Below are 25,540 nucleotides of genomic sequence, written 5' to 3'. Positions count from 1 at the left end.
GGCACTTGTTCAGGCAGAGACACCATTCTTCACGTGCTGCATTAGATGGGAGGGGGAGGAAAGATAAGAGTTGCAGAACTCTGTTCACCAGGTGCCTTCAGAGCTCAGTGCTCTCTAAGAGGGGTATGACTTGCCCTTCAGCTTTACAATCCTAGCTTAGGAGAACTGGCAGTTTAAGATCTCTGGTATTTTGGATTTGGATGGTAAGTACCACCTGGTATTTTGTAATGGCATTTCTACCTTACAAAAAGGCCAAATAGCATGTGATGGAGTTCACAAGAACAGCATCGCAACAGAGGTGAAATAGCCCAGGGCATTCCTGAAAGCATCATTTAGGAAACAGCATTTACATAACAGAAACATGTCTCCCCACACACATCAACAATTTGCAATAAAAATAGTAAGAAAAAAACCCAAACCAAAAAGCTTCTATATAATGAAGACAAGCAAAGACAGAGTTTAGAATTAGAGCAAAGTCCAGATACATCAAGACCCGTGTATAATGGGTAAAGTAGGTAGTGGAGATCCACAGAGGATCCTTTGCACCATCACAATCCTCCCTGCACAAGAAATCCATCCATCCGATAAAAATTCAGAGCAGCAGAGAAGAAAAGCCAGCTTTGGCTTTTCCATGTCACACTCTAGCCTAGCAAAAATTTATCACCACAGTGGCCATGCTGAAGCTCTGCTTTAGGCACACCATGGAGCCAAGTTTAAGGCTGTTGGGTATCAAGATCAGACTTTGGTAAGCAGCTGTCTGCAGGGCCAGGGTACTTCTCTGCATCAGTTTTGCCTTGCGAAGTGACCACTACAGTTTTGCAAATAGTCATGCAAATTACTTGGAATCACAGATTGGATGCACTCCCTCCCTTTGGGCTTGTAGCTGCTACTCAGGTTGTATTATACTTGTAACAGCTCCAGTTTTTCCAAGCTCACTCAAACCAGAATTCTCCTGCAGTGTTGGGATGCCCTCAGCTTGACAGCTCCTTTCATTCACAGCAGCATGTTACAGCACATGACTTTTCTGTTCTTTCCTTCATTTCAGTGAGAATTATTATAGAAAACCCCTTTTAGTCACCAGAAGTTACAAGTGACCTGGAAGATTTTGTCTGTTCTTCAGCTCCTGGAGCAGATGCTGGAGTAAAGACAACTACAGCTGTATAAACTCCCTCTCATGCCACCAGAATCATTGTACAGGGATATTACAGAGTCCTAGCCAGAAAAGTAAGAGTGTTCAGTAGTTGGTCTGCATCCTCCAGTTCAAACCCAGAGCATTAACAAGCAGAATCCTCCAAGGTGTCCAACACCCACTGAGCATCTTACCTGCTCCTCTTCAGGTACAGAGATCATACCAGTAACCCAGTACCATCTTATCAATACAAAAAATGTTCTGACTTGCAAAACAAGTGATTATACAGCATAGTGACCAAGAACATCAAGCACCAGGGTGTTCCCTTTAACCCAATGCTCAGGCAAAGTGGTTAATATTTACGTGGTTTCACAACAGGGCAGTATGTCCTGAACAGATAATGCTGTAACTTCAGTCCTTGAATGGTGTTTGGGCTTACTGCATAGTTAGCGTCTGGTTTCTATACAGATTTTAGTTGTAGTCAAAACTGATGCTTAAAAAATCTGATAATTTTACAGGATTATGGTAAGTGCCTGCCACTTGACTGGTGACTGCACATCCAGTCCAAGATACACAATAGATAGCTATGAGGTGATTAAGCCCTGCTGGGTTTTAATTACAGGTTCCAAGGTAAAAGTCTGCATCACGTAAGCAGTGTGTCTCCTAGTAACAACTAAACAGTTCCTGCTGTCACCCTTTTCTGTCTCCCTTCCAGCTGAGCTGCAAACTGCACAGTGGTGGGAAGATGCTCCCTTACACCAGACTGTCAGTGCAAGCTCCCAGTGCCCAACTGCAGCTGTGCCTGCAGCCTCTCCATCCCACCCCATGGCACGACCACCTGCTCACATTGCTGCGCTGGCTAAACCACTGGCCACCACATCACCCTTGGGCCAGAAACACCTTCAGGCTTCAGATTAAGATTTATATTGACATCAGCATTTTTACTAGAGGGCCATAGAGATAATTTGGTATGCTACAAGCAACTCATTTCAGAAAGCTATCCAGCATTTCAGGGAGGAAAGCCAGCAGGACAGAAACACCTTAAATACAATGGTACACACACATTACTCAAGAATGACTCATTTCGTATTTATTGCACATAATGTATACATGTGGATGCACTGTGGTTACTGCAGCAACCAGCTGCATTCTCAGAGCTTCTTCCAGCATCCCATCACCCTCTTCATAGGCACAGCTGGGCTGTGGCTCTTGACCTGGGAAAAAGCAGCCTGTACACAAGACAGCTTCCCACTGTGAGCAAGAATATCCCATCTCATCAGCCTCGTCCAGAGAGGCCGGGCACAGGGCTGCTGCCCTGATGACAGGAAAAGGTCACCACAGGAATGGGACAGCTCTTCCTCTCTGGGGCCAGTGCCATCACCACGACTGCACTTTGTTAGCAAGTTAGCAAGACCTCACAGCCTCCCGGCTTCCTGACAGGCATAGGGATCTCATGACGTAATTTTTTCCAAGCCTGCTGGTAAGAGGGCCTGTCTGCTTTCATTTGGGGTGGGGAGGAGAGAGGGAGAAGAACTCAAGGGCAGGACAGGAGACCTCATCAGCACCCAGCAGAGCTGCTCACATACCCTTCCTGCAGGGGACCTCACCAGCAGCTCAGCACTGGAGCACAATCTCTATCACCATATAAAAGGGCCCTCCACATTCAAGAGATGACCAAAGTCCAGTTCAAAGCAGGTTTGGCTTCCAAGCACTGCCATAAATCTCAGAAAAGCCTCTGCTGCAGTGCTGCCTTTTTAATTAACTGACTAAAAATATTCAGTGCATTCTCCTCAAGGTCTCTTGGGCTTTAAGATGTAGGTGACATCCAGGAAGACACACATCTGTTCATGAACCTGCACAGGCTGCACAGAGCTGGCCCTGAGAACACTACCAGTACAACCAAATTTGCGGGCATCCCCCACCAGCTCTGACTGCACACTGTCAGTGTGATACTGCCAAGGGGTGGGAATAGTGGAAAAAAATAATGTATTTCCAATGACACTTAAGACCAACAATCACTACTGCAGGCATTGCTCTGTACCCCAGCTCAGTTGGCTTTCCACTGAATTCCCCCCCATTTCCTGATCTGCTTCAAGACACTTTCTGGCCATTCCAGGCTGAAAAATGGATTACATAAAAAGCAGATTTGCACCACTGCTTTCCTACTATGAAAATTACTTTTAGGTATACTTATTACTCACACAATGCATATTTTATAAAGCCTTCAAAGCCATGTTTCTCAATTGCTCCTCTGGAGCTCATACTGAACTTACAACGTAGAGATGAACACTTGTGGCCAGTGCTTCAGAACCACAGGGCAACAGTCCGGCCCCTTGACAATTCATCTCCACCACTCCCAGCTGCATTTGGCTTTCAGCTTCAATGGGTTAGGTGGATGGGAACAAATTGCCAGCTTTCAGCTGAACACACCAGAGTGTGTTTACTCTGAGTTTCCGCAGATTAAAGGAGCCTTCTCCATGCAGGAGACAGCCTCTGGTCCCCGCCTTCCCAGGGCTCGGAGGAACTGAGCTGTCACACCTTATCCGCCAAGATAATTTAATGAGCTGAGCCTACTCCTTACAGCATCCTTGTAGACAGCTTCAATGTAACCTTTTTTGGAGAAAGCGTGGTCATCTGCATAATTCGCTTTATTCACGTCACAAACATCTGCAAGATGCACTTAAACAGGCGTGCCAGAGCGCACCGTTCCCTGTTCCCGGCAGGAGATGTGTGCTTTGCAGATCAAAGTCCCTGCACAGCTGACTCATACATGCTGACAGACACTGGACTTCTACTTTCAGAGGACACAATGTCACTGGAAATCCGGGCATGAAGCAGGAACCCATGCCACTGGACCTCTTGCCTGCCTCAGACCAGTACTTGGGAGGACTCTATCTCAACTGGAAACAGACAACTTTAAAGATACCATCTAGAAGAGTCAGTGGGTGAAGGGTTTTTTCTCTTTTTGGTTTGGTTTATTGGGTTTTTTCATTAGAACTAAGAATTTTGGGGATATTACATGCAAGTCCTCCTGACACTCTGCTGTGGACTCCCAAAATTTTGAATGCTGTCAGGTGACCACTTTCAGAGAGTCTGCAGGTCCTCATGGCTGGACAGGCTGTCCTGAACCAGCAAGAAGCAAGAAAAGTCAGAAACGCTCAGGTTTGGATTTAACACAAACTTTTGTTCTCACCTACACTGTTTAACATGCATTTTTGCTTCAACTCCCCAACTGCAACTTGCTTTCCTCCTCTAAGAGTACCCGATGGCAATTCAAGGTCACCAAAGTAGCAGCAGTCATGACACCAGACACAGTCCCCATTCAGCTGCAGGCAGGCAGGAGCTGCTGCAGGGAAGGGCTGCTGCCAGCCCACTGCCAAGGCCCCGCTGTTGGGATACATCTCCACATGACCTACATGCTGACTGCTGGGAAAAACCTGCCAGCCAAACTTAAGCTGTTCTGCAGACTCAACACCAGTACTGAACAAGCAAGCACTCACTCTTCCTTTAAAAAAGAAAAAAAAACACCCAAAGCCTATATTTAGCCTACAACATTAAGTTTTATGTAGAAGTATCCGGCTTCCTAGTCAGCTATTAGGATTTAAGTGGCTGCCTGGTAGGGTGAAGATGAAAACAGACTGAACCAGAGCTCCTTTTTTTCCCCCATCACACCTCTGAGTCTAGATTGTAATTCTTCCCCTTTTATTTTCCTATTAACTAAGTGGCAACCAGCCAAAAAAATTGATTATGGCAATTCCATAGGCCAGCAGTACATACCACCAGCCTCAGCCTTGAAAAGGAACCAAATTTTAACTGCTCAAACTGATTTATAATTGTTGCTCTACACTAAATAATAATAAGATATGTTATACTTGGACTGTTAAAATCACACTCCCCAAACCACAGAGAAAGATGTTAAAGTGCCATGACTTCACCCAGCAGCATGACTAGTCTGAGCCAGCAACGTGACTATTTTGAGACAAATGTGTGTCAATTTTTATGGCTTGGGCCTCGAAAAACTTCCCAACCCAACCCCCCAAGTGGAAAGCTGCCAGTGCTGGGTCCTCTGAATTTGTGCTTGCAGCTGCCCCAGGAGCAAGTGCCAGAACTGAAACCTGGCTTTGGTTTGAAGTTTGCTCATTCATTTAATCCAGCAGAGATCCCTAAACTCTACCTGGAGCATGTGGCTTTAACTATATGACCTTCATTAGGTCTATATTCTACAATACAAAAAACCCCCAACCAATCAAACAAAAAAACCACCCACAAATACAAACTCAGTGTTACAAACAATTTTGTAACTTAGTAGCTTTTGCTCATGTGCAAGTCTGCTCTGCGTTCATATTAAGCACTATCTGAACTATGGCAATGTTCCTTAAACTCTGCCCTACAGCAGAGCTGCAAGTCATTCTCTGTTGGACAATTAGTGGAAACAAGATAAGCTACTGAAGCAGACAGCTTCCTTACTAAGTTGAGCTAGTTATACACACTGTGAAAGTCTTGCAAAACAAATGAAGGTCTGAAAAAACAACTTTTGAGTAGTGAATTTTATTTTATTTTTAAATAGTTTCTTGGCTGATGCTGCAATCAACACAGATTGTTCACTGTCTCAGCAAAGTCATCTCAGAAGTTTTGCTGTTGATTTTCACACATAGAAGTTAAAACCACAACCAGCACTTATCTTTGCATCCAGCTCCTCTAGAAACAGGTCATCCTCTTCAATTTTTATGTTTTCTATATTTAAATTTTTGCTCTATGGGGAGAACCCAAGATACATAGTCCTGAACCCAAAACAAAGGAGCAGTATCACCAGCAGCCCTTACTCCTTATTTTCAGACATGGAAGGAGCTTTGTAAAACACACAAATTTCATCTCAATTATGCACCACTTACGCAGAGACTGTAAGAATTTTAAAACTTGGTGTCTAAGTTTCTGAGCGTTCCCCCATCTCTAATTATTCTCACCTTACATATAGTTATGTATATAGTTAAACAACTACAACAGTCAAGGGACAGAAAAATTAGGGACTCATTAGGGCTTAATCTTCTGGAACAAAGAAAACTACACACTGAACAGAGCTCTTCAAAAGCCTGGCCCACACTGTGTGCATGACAAACAGACGTATGCAGATGAGACGGAGCTGAGCAAGCTGTCTAAAGAGATTCTTTGCTGAAGTATACAATATGAGTTCTCAGGCTTACTGTGCCTGCTAAAGACATTAGTGACATCCTCTGTAGGGATAATATGTCTTTAAATCAAATACAGGGGCTCCTCTGTGCTTTGAGAATATACTGCAACCACTTCCTCCAGTGACCCCTAAGCCCAGGTCCACCTCCCAGCTCCTCAGGGCTCAGCACATCGCTTGTTGCCCAGCCACACGCAGCCCTCACCCCACAGGCACCAGGCTGGTGGAACTCGGGCCAGTTCCATGGATCCCCAGCTGTGACCTGCCACAGCCCCACTGCATCCCTCCTTAGCAGTGTTAGCAGGTGGTGCTACGACCCCCCCAGGAAAGCTGTTCCTCAGCACCCAGCTTGCCTGAATACCCGTGGGCTTTCAGCTCACCCGCTCCCAGCTCAGCCCCTGCACCCTGCCAAGGTGCAGCTTCACTGACGAGCTTCAGGGAGTTCTTCACTGGAGGAAGTGCATCTTCAGGAAGCCTAAGTGATACACCATGTACACTGAGAGGTCCAGTAAGCTTTTTACAAGGTAGGTTTTCCAGAGGAGTGTCTTTCACTGTAGGGGTGTAAGAATAGTAACTAAATGCTGATCTGGGCACAGACAGGAGGATGGAAAAAAAATTGGGTTTTTTATTTTTTTACAAGGGAATGGAAATCATTTTCCTCTATGCTTACCAGGGTGTCTGGTTATTAAAAAAAAAATTCCTTTGTGAGACACATCTTATGATTTGAGATATTAAACAATTATTACAATTCAGAGGTTTTTAAACTACTAAAATAGTTTTTATTTCAACTAGATTTGAAACCAACCATGTCAGGGAACTTCAGGCCACTCTTGCATCCATCACCCTGTCCTGTCTACTGGTGCATGTTGGGCCTCTGGAAAGGAACTCTTGAGGAGGAACTGGCAACTGAAAAAATACGTTCAAATCCAGTCCTTTCAGTATAGGTTTGGCAAGAAAAAAAATATCCCAGAGACTTCTAATACAGTAAAGAATAAAAAGTGGAGCTCACAGAAGCAAAATACAGATTAAAATAGCTCTGCCCAACTTCTTAATAGGCACCCAGAGACCATTCATGTCTCACATGCAGAAGAGAAAGGCAGAACATGAAGAAAGTTTAAGCCAGCAATATAACAGCTACAGCAACCAACTCAGCTTCTCCAAGAGAAACTGAAATCACCCAAGGGGGCTGGAAAGAAAAGTCAAGAATTTCAAATTAGGAATTGTTGGGGTGGGTGGGAAGAAAAGTCAAACTGTGGGTGGCTTATGAACAAATTCCTTAACACTTTCAGTCTGAACACACCTAGGGTTTCTGCTGCCTTGAGTTATATACCAAGTTATGATATGAGAAGGCAAATGTGTTACTCTTACATTCAGGAAGAGCCGCAGGCAGGTGTTAGAGCACGCCCAACTCTTGCCAGGAGTGGTCCCAGGGAGCATCTCTCCAGTGAGCACCCGGAGGGCTCTGTACTGCCTGCGTGCTGCTGGGACAGGGTTAGTGGTGAGCAAGGATGCAACACAGAAGAATAAAAGCTGCCATTCACACTGGCTATTTCAGGCTGAGCTGCTCCCTGCCAAGCAGGTCCCCACTCACAGCTGCAGGACCACGGCACAGATACCCAGCCGAGCTGGCATACAGGAATGCTGCACTAATTACTTGAGGGGGAAAAAAAAGGAAGGAGCCAGAATGTTCAGCCTTTGTACAGCAGCAAGTTGCCATGAGTGCTGCTTTGTCCACAGCCAGAGAGCCTCTGGCCAGCTTGGCGGGGCAGCCTGCCAGCACGGCACCGCCACATTGACCCCAAAACCCCGCTCAGCTCCCAGCACTGGCAGCCGTGGGGCAGGAGGCACCAACAGGAGCCTCCATGCCCCACCTGCAGCTCCTGCCCCACACAGGGCTGGCAGCGCAGCAGGCCCTGGGCCTGCCTCGGCACAATGCTGGCCATGGCATCATCGCCAAAACCACCGACAATGGGCCCTGCGAGCACAGTCCCTGCACCCAGCAAAGCGCATTCCCTGCTGCTGAGCTCATCCCAACACCCACCCCTCGGTGCTGCTGCCACCCCAGGAGCAGCTGAGACACCGCGGCTCCTGCTGCCTACACTTTGGGCAGGCAGTGGAAGTGCCCGGCGCTGGCACTGCCCTGGCAGTGGATGTTCAAACCCCTCGACAGCAAAGATCCGTGCTTCCAGGGAGGAATGAGTGGCAGCTGGGTGGCAGGACAGCAGTCCCTTCATGCTTTGCTGTGCAAAGGGAGCCCAAGCCTGCAAGGGACATTCCTGCTCCCCATGGGCTCGGTGATGCCCAAGAAGACCCCATCCTCCAGGATAGCATCATGCCAAGACCAACTGCATCAACCTCGCAGACATGAGGTAGACTGGGAAAGCCCCCGGACAGCACCCGGCAGTGTGGATGGGGCTTTAAGGACGACTGTGGGATAGCACCCACACAGACACACCCCCACAGCCCCAAGGTCAGAGCCTGGAGAAGGGAAGCTCCAGGGAGCCATGAGGACAAGGTAACACAAGGCACACAAGTGCTGATTAATCATCCAGGAATGACTTTGGAAGGAAAGTCCCTGTGGTGGGGCATGAACATGCCAGGAAGTGGATTTCTGTTAAATGATGGAGGGATAGGGAAAAAAGGCATCCCTCCTGCCTTTGCCACACTCTGCTGAGAAACACTTGGCTAAGCTTTTGAAACCAACAGACTCAACACCAACTACACCTCCCTCCTCTGCGCATGAGGCAGGAGAAAAAGGGGAATGATCCTCCACCAGGTCTGTGTTCCTGAGGGGTCAGTACATTTACTGCCATGGCACAGGAAGGCTTCACCTTCTCATCAGAATAGGCAGCTACACCTGAGTCAGCAACACCCCCGGCTCATTCACAGAAAACAAGTTTCACTTTAAGCAAGACATTAAACTTTTAGTCAAATGCAGAATTGTCTAAGCCTTGCATGAAATACTTGTCTAGGAATCCGATCAACTCAAGGTTGTTATTTTATTCAAGCACACAAACAAAAAAGTACCTCTTCACAACATATCATGTGTTCACACAACTGGAAAGCTAAGCCTCCATCCACAGGGCTGAACAGATAAAAACAACTGTAGAGTCAGAATTCTGCAAGTGACAAAACAAAGCTATGAATTGTCTCTGAAGCGTGAGAGTGCTGTAACCATCTCTGTAGGATTAAGGTAATCCTAAATCTTACAGGTTACTTCAGGTCTCATCAAGGTCAAAAACCTGTCTATTTCTTCCGAAGACCTTCCAAGGGGCTGGCAGAGGCATTAGGTGACAAGCCATTGGTGCTGTGCTGTATCTCACATTACTGAAGGAAGGTTACCAAGCTTACAAGCAAAAGACAGGGAAGGTCCACCCTCAGGCACCAGAGTGTACTGGAGATGAAAAGTTGCAAGAGATATGGCTGGGGGGAAAAGAACACCTCAGTGAGACCAAAGGAGCAACGAATAATCCAGAGGTTTCCAGATACCAGAGTGACCTCTATGTTGCTAACAGCATGTTTACTCACACTGGAGGGTAGGTCAAGATAGTTATATGAAAGAGCATGTAAAATCCTGCTGAGATAAATGAGCCCATTCAGATAGGGCTGTCTAAAATCTTCTGCACAACAGACACTAGGCACAAAAGCTGCAACGGATGGACTTTCTGAGGCCAAAACCAACACACTAGAAATTATCAGAAGTGATTACTGTTTGGGGAAATCCTTGGCCACAACAGACACTAAGATTGAGTTTTTCCATTTGAAACCAGAACTGTGGTGGTGACTGTGATTCAGTGGGCACAGAGCTGTTTGAGGGAAATCCCCATTCGCAGAGCCCTGCACAGCTCAACCCATCTCCACACTGCAGCACCAAAGCACGCAGGATTGGAGCACTTTGTGGTCTGGGGTTGGTAACACATCAGAAAGCACCCTGCCAGTTACTTTAGCTGCGCAAAAGATTTGTGGTTTGTCTCAGTTTTGGTAGTCTCTGATTCTGAGCACCTGACAGTACTGCCCTGAGCAGGTTTGGTTTGAAGTATGTAAGCCCAGGTACCACGTTACAGATGCTCTCCAGCCCTCTGCAGCTTAATGACAGTTATTCAAGAAGGTATCAGCAGGTCAGCTATCTCTGTCCAGCCATTTCCCTGAGAAACAAAAGAAAATATTTAAATGCTAACATGCTGTGCTGGGTTTGGCTTGGCTAGAGTTAATTTTCTGCACAGTAGCTGGTATGGGGATGTGTTTTGGATTTGTGCTGAAAACCATGCTGATAACACAGGGATGTTTTTGTTACTGCTGAGAAGCGCTTAGACAGAGTCAAGGCATTTTCTGCCTCTCACCGTGCCAGCAAGTTGGCTGGGGGTGCACAAGAAGCTGGGAGGGGACAGCAAATCCCCACTGACACAAGGGATATCCCACACCATATGGAGTCACACTCAGCACAGAGCCAGGAGAAGGAAGGGGGAAATGTTTGGAGCGATGTTGCCTGTCTTCCTCAGTAACTACTCCGTGTGATGGAGCCCAGATTTCCTGGGGATGGCTGAACACCTGCCTGTTCATGGAAAGCAGTGAATGAATACCTTGTTTCTTTTTGCTTATTACCTATCTTCTTTTCAACCCACGAGTTTTCTCCTTTTACTCTTCAAGTTCTCTCCCCCATCCCACTGGAGGGGAGTGAGTGAGTGGCTGTGCGGGGAAGAGTTGCTATCTGGTTTTAAACCACGACACGCTGCAATTGCAGCCCCACCGTAGATGGAACAGTCACTTTGGAGATACCCCTCCAACATCTGAGCCATTCCACCAGTTCATTTTGACATTCAGACATAGCACACAACACACACACACAGCACCAGCACAGCCCTGCACTCACTAACACCAGCCATTGTCCTGGCTCTGACCTGCACTGCTGCCACAGCATTGCCATGTGAGTGCCCATCAGGAGGGGGTGACACATCTGCACAAGCCAGGCCGCTTTCTGCAGCTGCACACCAAGTGAGGATGCTCAGTACACAGTCACTACAAACACATGCATGGGCAAGGAAAGCACTGCTGCTTTTTTTAGGACCACTATGAAGACGTCTTAATGTTTCAGCGTGTAAGCCAGATAGATTTAACTCTTTCTGAGCTTTCACATACAGACATCTATTCTCCCCTCTACTAGAAACCATGACCATCCCTGTGCAAGAAGGAAGAAGGTAATTTTCTTCCCAGAATGTCAATTCTTAAACAGAAAAATATTCAGTGCAGCTGCTCCTTGAAGGAGGAAGCTTTCCTCTCTTTCTGGGGAAACAGTGAAGTTGTTTGAACACATTTTTGTATACTTGTGCAAACCAGCAGTAAACACACTTCCATCTGCAGATCATACAAGGCTCACCCCTGCACAGTGGCAACCCAAACCCTGTGTGTTTAACATCCCACACACGACAGCACTGTGTTTATACAGTTTCAGCTACAAGCCGCTAACATAAGGAATAGACGCTTGGCTTGAGGCCCAGGTAATTCATCCAACGGTGGCAGCCACTATCAGACAAGTCCTCTTTTGAGAGGAGCTTTCATAAGCAGGAAAGCGATGGTGAATCTGCAGAGGCACAGTCTGCACGGGTGGTCTCTTAAGCACCTTAAAGAGGACCAGATGGGATTAATGGTACAGCTTGAGCACACATTAGCCACAGCTGTGCAATGCAATGCACATTCATGAGACCATGTTCACCCTCCTCCCACTCAACTGCACAGCAAAGCTTGGCTTTGAACATGTGTGTTTTTCATTGTCCTGAGCAGTCTGAGGGATCCCCCCACCTCACCCCAACTGCCATGGGCTGGCTGGCCTTCACCCCTGGAGCTACTCTCCTGTGCCATTCAAGGGTTCTGCTCAGTGGCCATCCCACCACTCTCCCTGCCACAGGTTGCCCCTAGCAAGAGGCAGAAGCAGCTCTGCTTACTTGATGCCATCAGCCTAATCCAGCTTTGCTGGGAGCTGCTCAGCCATAACAGGCTCTGGCTGCTAACAGCATTTACAAGCTAGCCAGCACTCATAGGGATCCCACCTTTCCTCTCCAGAGGCTTCAAATCTTCCAACTAAAAGCTTCACACAAGTCTTTCCAAACTTCACAAGCTTGCAGTTCTCCCTAGTCTTCAGGGACAGCATCCACCACACACGTGCTGACCAAGCAGGGTGCAGGCAATCACCCAAATTCTCACCAGCTGCAAGATCTCATTTTTAATCTGCAGTCTCACATTGTTCACATTTGCAAGCCTATTGTATTTCACATTTTTAACACAACACAAAAAAATAAAGCACTGGCTCTGGGGGCAATTTTTCTGCCTGATCTCCCATACCTCTTGCAGTTGCCTACCAGGTTTGGAGCAGTGTTAAGCCACCTTGTTTATTAGCAATTCCTCCATTTCACCATGAAAAATGTTTAGCAGCATGTTATTCCCTCCAGACAGACAGAACAAGAGCCCCACAGGTGTTTATCTTACTCCTGGATGAAGACTAGGCTGCTTCTTTCAGCTTCTACATTTGAGCTCAAATACTCTTGCTGTCCAGGTAGTGCTTCAGAAGCCCGAGTTACTTATCTTATAGGTAGAGTAAGAAATATTCTGTAGCTTGTTAAAGCCTATGCTTAAGTAATAAAGCTGGTTAATTAAAATATTTGAGTTTCCTCTGCCTTAGGCTGTGCTTTCAACCAATAGCTGCAGCACTTTGTGTGAAGTAGTTTATTTTTATTCTTTGCAATTAAAACTTGTCAAAGTTTTCTTCAGTTATTTATCTATATCAGAAGTATTTCTTTACTCTTTAAACACCGAGCTCAGAGCTAGGCTACAAACCCACAGCAAAACTTGAAGTGGATTTGTTGAAGTAGGGTTTTATGCCACCAACTTCAGGGGCCTTCCCAGGCTGAGTCAAGTGTTGTTCAGCAGAGCTTTCCACCCAGGAAACCCCAGACATCTCCACTGTTTCCAGAGCCTGAACTAGCAGTTCCTCACTGCAGTCTGCTGCTCATGGTGCTTTCACAGCAGAGCAAACCACCTCCATGAGATGACCCTCACCGAGTATCTCCAAACTGCTTCCTTCCAAAGGGCTGTACATTGCTGTTGGGATCCTCACTTGAGTATATCCCAATGTGGTTAATTCTCTGGGACAAGGTCATTGCAATACCCTTGTCCAGGAGTTCCATATGCTCCTATCCCTATAACTGCAGATGTCTGCAAGTCATTAGCATGCTCAGCAATGCTCACTGAGCAGCCACGGATCATCCGGGGTGACAGTACCAAGGGCAGTGCTGAGCTGCCCTGCTGTGTACGGGCTGTGAGCTGAATAAAATCAGGGCTTCTTCACTCATGTATTGGAGGAGAACCTGAACCACTGGAAGACTATCTCAGGCTCTTCTAACTTTTTTTATGCAAAAAACATAACTGGCTACCTGGAAGCTGTGCCTGTTTCTGCACGGCTCTGGGGAGCCTCAGGGTACACTGCAGCTCAGGGCCATGGGAATCTGCAGGCACTCCTGGGCACCCTGACATTGTGGTCTCGCAAGTAGACACCTCACTTGGTCATCAGTGACTTGACTGAGCTGGCAATCCTTGTTCTTGCTCAGCACTCAGGTTAGGCCACGGAAGTACCATTAGTACAGGTGCTGGTTTACCGACCTGCAGCCGACCTTTGCCAGCCAGGGTCTTCTCCAACAGCAGCAGTACTGGGTGGTGGCAAGTCACCGTCCTCCCTTCAGCTACTGAGTGGATGTAGCTGTTCAGCTGTCTAGCACAAATGCTGTGCATCCTCTGTTAAGAGCATCCCTCACTTCAGCCAGCACAAGATAGCACAGGGCTATGTAAGAACAAAGCACTGAGAGCATCGAGATGGCACCACTATAAAGGGTCCTGTGGTCTCAGTTTAAAAGCCTCCATGTCTTTGTCCTGACTTCTGACAGCCGCAGTGTCCAGCACTGCTGAGCTTGGGTTGTGGCCCTGCAAGTCCCTGCCCATTCAAGTGTCACCACAAATTTTCTTGGCAGTCATCAGCCTAGTGTTTCTATTTCTTCATAGCTGCATTTTTATCACATGCATAAAAGAGTTACCAAAAGAATTAATTCTCAGAGACTGCTAAAGCTGTTTCCATTTGACTTTTAATTAGATCATTGATCTTGTTCTAGTGGTTACAGTAGCTATCGGGTATTTGCATGCAACCACAGTTAATCAACAGCCGGAACAAAGCTGAAACAACATGATTAGCATCCCCAGTCTTCCCACAGCCGGTATGTTCAGTCTGCTCAGACACCAATTCTTCCCCTACAAGAGAATTTGATAACAAGCTATGTCTGGGCAAGTGACAACTGCTCAGAGAGCCACTGCAACTGGAGTGACACCAGCAAACAGTGACTCTGCAGGAGCATCCAGGTGCTGGAGCAGACTCAAAGCTGTCTGGGCTTCAGATTATTTGGGAGACTGACAAGCAGAATTACTTCAAGTCTTGCAGAGAGAAGGAAATCCTGCAGAAATTCACTGTCTAGCTGTGATGGTGAGGTAACACTTGGTATGTTGCACCATCAAGATGACAGTTAGACACCACACCAATTTTGTTTAGCAAGCCAGCGTTTCCTGTTCTGTAGCAAGGATCAAAAGCAGACAGATTAATCCAAGATCTGTGTTTCGTCCCATGACAGATACAAGGTGTACTTGTTATACTGCCAGTTCCCAGCAAGGAAGATGCATCAGAGACAAATGCAGAACCCTACACACACTCTCCAGCCCAAGTTCTTTGCTCCTGTGTTCAAACCAGGTGGGAAGCTCCTCCTACCACTCACCTTATAACAAAGGGAGGATCTGCACAAAGATAAAGTTCAACTCCAAGATGCACTTTTAAGTGTTTTACAGCTGAAACCTAAACTAGTTACAAGACCTGGCTTGCCACTATTTGTCTATGGAAAGTCCACTAAAACTGCTGCACCTACTACTGCAAAGTTGTCAGAAAAGGGAAAGCAAAACAGTTAATTACACCAATTAAAGAATGCACAGATACAGCATGCTAGTATCTAGCCAAGGGGAACAGTATTTCCTCTTCTGTGTTTGAATAACCTTCATATGCACATATCATGGGTGTTTGCTCAGCACAGCTCTGTATGCTGTGCCTTCTACTGCGGGGCTCCCCAGAGCAGACTTTCAAAGCTGTGTACACAACATAGCTCAGCAGTTGCCACCTACAGCTCGCTCTGGGCCCACCAACCAAGACAGTGCCCTTTCATATAGGCTCACAAATATAGACATATATATTGTCTCCTTGCAAGAAGGGCCACAGACTAATCAAAACCAGTAGGCAGCCACAAGCACACAGGGTAGGCCAACATCACCGTGGGCTGCCAGCCATGAAGGAAAGCAGCCACCAGTATCCTACTCCCAGGTCAGGCTGGGGCAGCCTCCACATCTAGATGTGTTCAGAGCACCCATGCAAAGCACAGGAGTTGGTGTTTCAGAGCAGCTTTAACAGCTCAGCCCAGAGCTCATCATGCAGGTTTCAGCACAAACAGCTGAAACTCCAGATTGCAGCACAAAACTCGGGTGGCAGTGCACTGGCCATGGGCAAGCAGGAAGGGTGGCTCCACCGCTTTCAGCTCCTGAAGAACAGCCATGCAGAGGGATGTGGTCAGTGTTACAAATGCCTGCACCTCACCCAGGCAAGCAGGAGGCTTGCAAGAGTCACCCCAGCAGCATAGGGAGAGCAGAGAGCAGCTGACAGCCTCTGCCTGGCTGCTCAGCCCAGCACCCACGCCATGCCAGCAGCACCCGCAGCAATGCACGGACGTGCTGCTGCCACAGCCCTTGCCCAATCTGTCCTTCTCAGCAGGCAGCCTGTGCCCACCTTGCCCTCAGAGGACCCATCATTTAGGAGCTGTGCTGCCATGCAGCCTGGCCAGCTCATGCTAGAGTAATGAACTGACCAATAAATGCGTCATGATTTACAGCATGACCTGAAGCAAGGGACAAGGAGCCGCAGCCCATGATGTCATTGCAGCCCACAGTCGTTTTTGTGCTGTTACTGGGTAACATTGGCAGGAGAGTTCATGCAACTTTTTGCTCTTAGATGAAAACAGCTTATCCCTTTGCAAGAAAGGCCCCAGCCCGGATGGTCAAAGCTCTGCCACTACCAGCTTACCAGACTGATCAGTAAAACTTACTATATTTCAGTGGCCCAGAGAAAGTAACTCTGAAGGTATCTGCTGAATTTAAGCTTTCCAATTAGAGATTGCCTTCTGCATTTACTGGTTCCTTCCCATTAGATTGGCTGTCTGTTTCTGCAGGTTATAAGAACAGCACAGGACTATCACCTCTCTGACTCAGAGGAAGAATCCCACTAGCAATCAGACAGCGCAGCTGTATGTGTGGCCACTTCTCAGACAGTTTAGAGAGACGTGGCTGCTTTCTTTCAATAGCACTATCAGCAGGAGGTCCAAACAACCCCAACCCATCACACCAGGGGAGACAAGACTCAGTGCTCCACCCTCTGCCCACCCTCAGGCAGCCCAGGGCAGTGTCTGCTGCATTACTCAGCACAAGGGAGGATGTGTCAGGCAACCCTTGCTTCCCCAGGAACTTGGGCGAAGCTTTGTTTGGCTGCTCTTTGAAGTGGCCTAGCTTGGTCTCGCTAACACAAAAAATCCGGTTTATTCTTGCAGTCGTTGTATTACAGTTGCCATGTACTACCACAGTAGGAACTAGACATTGCATACATCTTACTGCAGATGTTAGACTTCAACTGCTTACAGCAGAATAGCGCTAACACAAGGAATTGCAACCCATTAGCTGAACCCACAGCAGATCCAATCCCCACTATGATGTATCAGATACCACACAGATACCTTCAAAACCCAAAATTAGTTGCAGGAGGGACAGAAAGTCAAGCTCACAGACAGGTTAGAGACCACATCAGAGCTCAGAGAACCATCTGGTTAAGATACAACATACACTTACTGCAAAGCGTTCGTGTACAGACCTAGAATTTATCTCCTAATGATGATCTGGAAGAAAATCCTCCCTATTAGATTACAGAGCACTGGTTCCTCCTTAGGAGGAACACAAACAGGCAGATTGCAAGCTACAGAAACTTTTGCCTTGCAGGGGGAGGGAAATCTGCACCAAGTCCCCAGAAGCAAGACCTAGGGGAAAAACTCACTAGAGCTTCATTGCATTAATCCAAATCAACAGGCAGAGCTCGCTTAGCACAGAGAGTCAGACCTCAGCTGACAACTCTGAACCCGAGGTCAAGTTCCTAAGAAGAGCAAGGGTAGCTCTCCTTACCCCACACAGTGGGTGGTTTCAAGAGGGTGGGCGAGTATCCACCTCCAACACACACACACACACACACACACACACACACAATTACAGCAATCAAGAAAAGATATAGAAGCAGCTAGCACAAGTTTTACAGATACAGTATTTTCATGAAAACTGCTACTCTTATTTCTCCAACCACCACCACCATTAGTGTGAATTCAACCTGCAACAAACTAAGCAGTGCCATACCTTGAAGGCTGTAGCAGACTGCTCACTTCTCCTTACAAGCTGGGTGATGTCTTCCCCTACCCTTTTCTACATATATTTTACTTTGGATTCTTCCCCCAACAGTTAACATTCAGCTACACAGCATTTCCTTTCTCCATAAGAGATATGCTTGGTATATGTTTTTCTTGCCACATCCAATCCTCACCTATTTCCACCCACACGCACCTACAGGTTTCTGTACAGAAAGCCTGGTTATCTCACCAACAGCCACACTCAGGGTTAATGCTTTGTAAGCAGGAGCCACTGGGAAAGGCTCTCCAGGCACACTGGTACAAAGCACTAACATCACCAAAACCCAGGTCACTGAGCTCTGCATCTCTTACTGCAATGACTTACAGGTCAGTGCCATGTGCATGAGCTGAGTATCTTGCCAGGCAGTAAAGGAAGACAGGTCCAGCTGATGCTGGTGGCAGGGACCTGATGAGTGACACAGTACAGCAGAGGTTTGTTCACATCAGCATTACCTGCATCTAGTCAGCTTGCTAAGTGTGCATTTAAGATGTAAACCTGGCAGACCCTTGTTCAAGGCCTAAATTAGCTGCACATCCAAGTTTGTTTCTGAGGGGCAGAGAGAAAACAGAATTCCTCTGCAGCCTGGGGGATTCAGAGACCATTGTTTTACTTCCCATCGCTTGGAGCAGACACAGAACAATGCTGGCAACACAAGCAGCACGGCCACACACAAGGCTAACCACCTTCTTAGATTCCAGCTGTAAGCTAGAAAAGAAAATAATTTCGATTTAAACATCCCCATGTAAGTCAATACAGGATATGGCATTAGAATATGGAGCAGTCAGGACTTCAGTCCTTCTTGAATAGCTGGCATAGCATTCACTGCCTTAAAAGAAAAAGCTGTTTAGCACATTAGTCTAACCAGTCCCAAATAATTTTACTGAAGTTTGATCACTTTACAAGTTTCCGCTCATATGTGAAAGAATGCAGGAACAGTCTGTGTAAGCCACCTTAAAGTTTTCTGTAACTTGGAACAGTTCAGGCAAAGGCACTTTTTCATTAGACCAGCAGTCCAACAGAAGGTCCTAAGGAGACCAAGCACCCTCTGAAGCTGAAGCCACCTCCAGTCTCCAGCAGCAAGGCCCACTGTCAATCTATCAAAAATTATATTCAAGGGGAATTATTAAGTGTCGCATTTCCAAGAAGCAGAAATCTGCTACCAAGACAGACTGAATATTTTCCAGAAAATAGCCTCCAGGGGAAATCACAGATAAGTGGCAGACAAAACACAAATGTATTTTTACTACCTCCTTATGATGTGTTAATAGAACAGCAAGTGAAATGGAAGGGCACCTAAATGTACACAGGCTGAAAACACAAGTTTTCTTTGTTTCAATTTTCAAGCACCGAGCTCTAGGTGGTAGAGAACAACACATTCACCAAGTTTTAGAAGAAATTAGTTTTCCTCTAGAAATGTAAGGTTTATTTTGTCACTCTTCAGTGTACCAACAGGCAAGGAAGGAAGTAGGTTTTCAATTATTTTCCTAAAACGAGATTTCCATAAGGTACCCAGACACACAGGTAAAGATACTGTCACCTTTATCACACGCTGGAGGTCTGTGCTATAGACCACAGTGCCTGCACCAAGAACTTGATTGTTGACCAAACCTCCACCAAATACACAGGTTAGGCTTGGTCGGAGACAGCAATTCCAGACTGGGATATGCCAAGACCACCAAAGTTTTCCATAAGGAAAGTACCAACGGACCATGATTATAATGCCATCCCCTCCTCAACCATCGCCTTCCTGGCATAACTCAACTCCCTGCAGGCACTGCCATGAGACTCAGGACCACCACAAAGATAAACCTGAAAACAAACCACACAACTGTAGCCAAGTCCAGCACCAGCTACAAGTGCCATGGCAGGAGACCTGCCACTGCCCATCCACTTACTTGCATCACCACTTGACATCCTGCTGTTGCAAGGCAAGCCAGGTCAGCTCACTTACCTGGTGAAAGTGTAACCTGGCAGAAAAACCACATTTTTCAGTCTGATCAATCTGAGTTTGGCAGCCCAAGACTGCAGTTTTACCCAACAAGCCAGTTTCCTCCACCAATGACACAAGGCTGCTGGGCAAGCAGTAGCCACGAGAACACTGTCAACAGGCACTGAGCAGCACCAGAATACATACCTAGGACCTGCTGGCTGCAAGCTTGGGGACAACTTCATACACAGCCAAAAACCACATGCCAGGCTTCAGACACCCAACTCCTCTGTTTCTAAGCTAAATCAGTTGACTTCTATTCCAATTATCAGGGTTTCTAGGGACAAGCTAAGAGCCAAACAAGCTTCAACCCCCCTCCCTTCCCTGCTAAGCAATCTGTAGAGTCAATCAGCCCCTTCAGCCAAGAGCAAAGCCCTTGTGCTCTACATTCCTGGCATCCTACTCTCAGTGCCTGTCATGCCACATGCCACTCAGCACCCAGGAATCTGCAATTATCTCAGTCTAGCAGACAAGGAAAAAAGCTAGACTTAACACTTGTTAACACTTGAGCAGCACAGCAGCCACCTCACGTTGAGCAGAAGACTCCATGAAGTCACCTGCCCTCACAGCAACTTTTTCAGAGCATTTAGTCCCATCTCTGCTGGATGGCACAAAGCACTGATGTGCTTCATGGCCTTTTTTTACAGGACATCACACATGCAGTCAAAGTTGCACCAAAGTGAAGGCACTTCATGCCTAGAAGAAAAGCTTCCTGAAGCTACCAAAAGACTGAGCAGAGACTAAACAAGGGGTAACAGCAGCAGGAGAGGCTGGACTGCTAATGTGCATCCAGAAAGGGTTGTGGTCAGACACTGTAAATTAAAATGAGTTCTCTGTGTAGAAGCAGATTTATTTTAAATGGACAAACGCTGAATGCCAAATCTTGCTACTGAAAAGGTTTTAAGTACATGGCTTCCAAAATGTTCCTGGAAGTTAAATAATAACTGGAACAGGCACTGCATCCACTTAGCAGAGGTCTGATGGCATTATTAATGCCAGAAATCCAGCAGGCGCAGCTGTCAGGTTTTCCCAGTTGATCTGGCTCAGAGCTGGCCCTAAACACCCCAGGCCCTAAAGACCAACCGGGTCATAAAAGTTCTCCACCTAAAGCCTTTACTGTTTGGGGTTTTTTTCACTTTAGCTTCAGGGCCTGCAATGGCCCTGGTTTTGTTCAGCTACACAAAACAGACTAAACAGTAGAAACAAAAAGAAAGCGTCAATTTCTTCAGAACCTGCAGTGAGAAACACAGTCAGGGCAGGTAGTGATCCCAGCAGATGCTGCTCCTGCAGGAGAGGTGCCAAGGGCTTCAGCCTTTCAGCCCAGTGGAGCACTGCAAGGTTCACTCAGAACAGCTTTTTTGGAGAGGACATTTAGGATGTTTTTCAGGACTGGCTCAGTTTATCCAGGACAGTACTGCAGGGCTCCTGTGCTACCTCTTGGCTCCAGCTTAGGTGGCATAGCATGGATGGCATTGTACATCCCTCCATGCAGAGACTGGGATACAACAAAGGCATTAGTAGTTATAGTCATTCCATTCTACCAAAGCTTTAAGTTTTCTCAGGGTTTGTTTGGGGTTTTTATTTGTTTTTTAAATAGCCAACACAATGCAAGTAAGCTGCAAAACAATGAGATGCCTTAATTTATCACAGCCACCCTGCAGCTCAGTCTAATCCTGTAAGGGAGCTGTGCTGCTGCTGCTGCAGCAGCGTTCCTAGGAAGGAAGTCACTGAAAGCTAGACCCGACTGGACTAACCTTGATCTCCCAAACCCACAGCTCTCGGGAAGTTCCACAGACAAATAGGAAGGCAGTGGGAGCAGCAACATTTTTCTAGGGCAAACAATACAGTAAGAGAGGAGTGCTGGCTTGGTGTTAGTGTCATGGCTGTAAAGAGCTAGTCCAGCAGCTTCCACAGAAAGGTGAGCTTGGAAGTTAGCAAAAGCTCAGCCCAGGAGTCAGCAGCTGCAACTCGAACCCCACTGCGTGAGAAGGGAATTCATCTCTACGTAAACAATTAGCACCGGCTCCATTCCCACCTGCAAGTACATTGACTGTTCTGCCCTGGAAGGATAATCAGACACTCGGGACCCAACAGTACTCACTGCTACTTGTCCAAAGCTGTTTTTTCACATTAATAGAGTACCCAGCTACTCCACCTCGACATGGTTTTCCAGAGATGGCTAGGTGTTCTCTCCCAAACTGGAGAAGTTTCTGTTTTCTTGCTATTGTTGCCAAAGCCTTTGAAGAGAAACAGCTTTCACCTTGGTCAAGAATTTAAGACAACTAAGCAGAGCTGCACTCACCCAAATTCAGCTGTGCAATTCATCGAGGCCAGAGTCATCAGGAGGCAGCAGTTAAGAGTTATCTGGCAAAGAGCTAGAAAAGGCAGTCATGTTCCCTCCCAGAGATCTCTCAGGCATTCAAATTACTGCTTTACAGACTACGTTGTGGCCACACCTGAGCTATTCCCCAAACGGTCACCGCATGCATTCCTGAGGGATCATGCGAAATCCGACGTGCATGCCAGCAGCTTTCGTTTCCTGCACAAGCCACCAGTTATCTACCGATTACATGCTCCAATATGGCACGGAGAGGCAAATCTCATGCCAGACAGGATGGCAGTAGCTCAAAGCACCCACTGCCTGAGGTTAGCAGGGTTCCTTATACATTTCCTACCGTAACCTACCGCAGCTGAAATATTGAGGAGAAAGTGCAACCCTGTTCAAAAGCTATAACTGTGCTTAGGCAAGCATCAGTGCTGATCTGAGCACTGGCATCATCTGCTGGGCTGTGGTGAGCAAGAAAAGTCTCCTCGCTCTCCTGTACTACCTGCGGCACAGCTATCTCCGCACAGCAGTGAGGAGTCCAGCTCCAGCACCCCACCAGAGCCCAGGTACGCCCAGTTAAAGCAGGCATCGCCCCAGTCGCACCTCCTGCCGGACTGCTGGAGGGGGTCAGTGCCTGGGGAAACTGGGTGTACAGGCAAAGAACGTGCTTTGGCACTGGCTTTCCCCAGGAAAGACGTGGAAGCAAAGTCTCACCTATGAAATAGTGACCAGGAGAGACGCGGAGCACAGGAGCGCACTGCCAGCCGCGGCTGTCGGGCTGCGAGCAGCCCCACCGCATACACAGCACTGCCAGCCCCGACAGTCGGGCTGTGGGGCAGCCCTACGGCAAACGCAGCTCTTCAGAGACAGAATCGACAGCAACCCCTCAGCTTCAGAGCCCGCAGCCCCCACCGTTCTGAGCCCATCACGGCTCCCCCAGGCAAAGGTCCGGCGCAGGAAAAAACATAATAAAATGAGAAAACAACAAAAGCCGCCCGCCGGAGATGGACTTACCGATGGAGACCAGTTTGATGCTCTCTCGCTCCAAGAACTCGAGGGCCACCGAGACGTTCTCCAGCTGCATCTGGCGAAAGGTGGGCCGCTGGTGGTACTTGCGGTACATGCGCTTCTGGCTCAGGACCTCCAGCAGCGCGATCAGCCGCAGCCCGTCGCTCAGGTCATGCTGCAGGTTGCCGATGCGCTTGTTGACGCAGCGCAGGTGCTCGTTGCACCAGCGGGTGAAGGTGTTCTGCTGGATCCGCTTCCACGGCGCGTCCTCCGCCAGGTCCTTCTCGGTGGCCGGCATCTCGCCGTCGGGATCGGCAGCTCTGCGCCCGCCCTGGCCCCGCGCCTGCGTGCTCATGGCCGGCCCCGCTCCGCCTCCTCGCCCCGCTGCGCTCCGCCCGCGCCCCGCCCGGCCGCGCCCGCCCGCCTGCGGGGAGGGAGGGAAGGAAAGAGGGGGTGTGGAGCTCCGCGGCCGCCCCGCTCCTGGATCCTGCACCCGCTCCTCCTGCTGCCGCTGCCGCGCCCGCTGCCCCGGCCCGCCCGCTCCGCGCTGTGCCGCTGCTCCCCAGCACTGCGCGGCCCCGCGCTCCCGCCCGGCTTTATCCGCCGGGAGCGGCACGCCCTCGGCCGCATCAGCCTCCCGCGCCCCGCCGCACCGGGCAGGGCTGGGCTGTGGGCTGGGCTGGGAGAGCCCCTGGTGGAATGGGGCCCCCCGCTGGGCCGACACTCACCGAGCCGGAGCGCGGCCCCCGGGGCACCGCTGAACGCCCAGCACGGGCGGGAGCGCGACCCCCGGCACGGGAGCAAGAGCGGCAACGCGGCTGGCCTGGTACCAGTGCCTGGCTGGGCGCAGCCCCCTCGCGCCACAGACACAACCAAAACCTGCAGTGGGAACAGCGCAGCCCCCGAGCCACCCGCGCCCCCCCACCACAGCCTCTCTCGGGCAGCACGGGTCAGGCCGCCAGCCGGGTGCCGGCCGGGGGTAGAGGCAGCCATGGGTGGGTGACCCAGGGCCGGGCTCTGCAGAGCTGTCTGTGCAGCGGGGTCAGCAGAGCCCGGGCTCTAGGCTGGGGGGATTATTGGATGCTGGACAGCCCGAGCCGGGAGAGGCCGAGGTTGCTCCCATCGGGTGCGGTGCTACTGACTGCAGCTTCTGTGCCGACACGCGATTTTATCTATCGGCCGTTTGAAGAAAATAGAATCTTCTACAACCAGTCAATTTTAAGGCTTGAATTCTTGGGGGTTCTCTCCTTTTCCCCCAACTTTTGCGACTGATTTCCTGGCGCGCCCCTCCCTGCTGACATACAACACTGTGACTGCCGCTGACTCATTTGATGACAGCAGAATCAACAGAACTACTCCAGCTGCCGTTGCTACATGCTGGATATCTGCAGGTCGCCGAGATATCTCATGATAGTTACTGGGTCAGTGAAAGCTGTGGTGAGGTGTCCCTGCGTGTCTCTGCCCCGAGGGAAGCCTGTGCCCACCCACTCACCCTCCCCTTGGACTCCAATCCTGCACACACTTACAGTCTTTGCTTCGCTACCAGGAGCTGCTCCACGAATTCAAGCGAAGTGTGTATGTATATATTTACATCAAGGTTGCCACACTGAAAGGTGCAGGATCCTGTCAGAGAAAACAAGTCCATTAAAACACAATCAATAAAGTCTAGTTATAATTATATTACTTTAGCCACTCAGCTAAAATTAGAGTATGGATTTCCTATTACTCTCTTTTGAGGGTTTTATTCTAATGCATCCACTAAACCGTGACACTGGTTTCTCTCCAGTGACCTAACACATCCTTCCCCAGACTAAGATATATTAGAATCATTTGTTGACAATAAAATAAGAAAGAAGCAAATATGAAGGTGAGGTAAAGTGAGAGTTATGCCTAAATTCCCATTGTTCCTCAACCAGCATTTCCTTCTGTTTTAAAACTATCAAAGAAATTGGAAATCAGACTTACTATACTGAAATATTGAGGTATATCTCATGGCACAGCAGACATTGCCCTTTCCTCAAATTGCTGAGCCAAGTAGCAGGAATGATTCAAATAAAAACTGACTTTAACTGGGGGATTTTATTTATGAGTCAAAACCAGTGACAGGGCATAGACATCCTGCAGCCAGGGCAGGTTGTGCCTCCATGAGCAGCTCTCTGCTGTCAACACAGGCTGGTCAAGCCCAGGGATAAGCAGCCTGGAAACGTGGAGCTGAGCCTTTTCTCAAGGGTTTTTCTCCTATCATCCTATACTTCATCTTTTAATAGATGCTAATTGCTTATTGACTTTGGCCTGGGTTGGGACTCGTTAGCAACCATTCCACATCCGGATTAGCTG

General features: G+C 48.2%; 1 protein-coding gene across 6 annotated transcripts in view; it reads right to left on the bottom strand.

The window, feature by feature from the left end:
- Positions 1 to 24,826, bottom strand: part of FLNB (filamin B) — a 72,291-nt gene extending 47,465 nt beyond the window's left edge. For 5 of the 6 annotated variants that reach the window (XM_071550834.1, XM_071550840.1, XM_071550836.1 and 2 more), the window contains exons 1-2: positions 24,730 to 24,826; positions 23,210 to 23,627 (exon numbers count right to left, since the gene is read on the bottom strand). In XM_071550834.1, coding sequence (XP_071406935.1) covers positions 23,210 to 23,558 — 349 coding nt within the window. In that variant the 5' untranslated portion in view covers positions 23,559 to 23,627; positions 24,730 to 24,826. Of the gene's footprint in view, positions 1 to 23,209; positions 23,726 to 24,729 lie in introns of those variants that run through there. The other variant, XM_071550835.1, reaches the window with a different exon arrangement.
- Positions 24,827 to 25,540: the final 714 nt, after the last annotated feature.

This window comes from Pithys albifrons, chromosome 3 (genome assembly GCF_047495875.1).
Source record: "Pithys albifrons albifrons isolate INPA30051 chromosome 3, PitAlb_v1, whole genome shotgun sequence".
In the NCBI taxonomy this organism is placed as follows: Eukaryota; Metazoa; Chordata; class Aves; order Passeriformes; family Thamnophilidae; genus Pithys; species Pithys albifrons.
The sequence above is the reverse complement of the archived record's forward strand: the minus strand, read 5'-3'. Positions and strand labels throughout refer to the sequence as shown.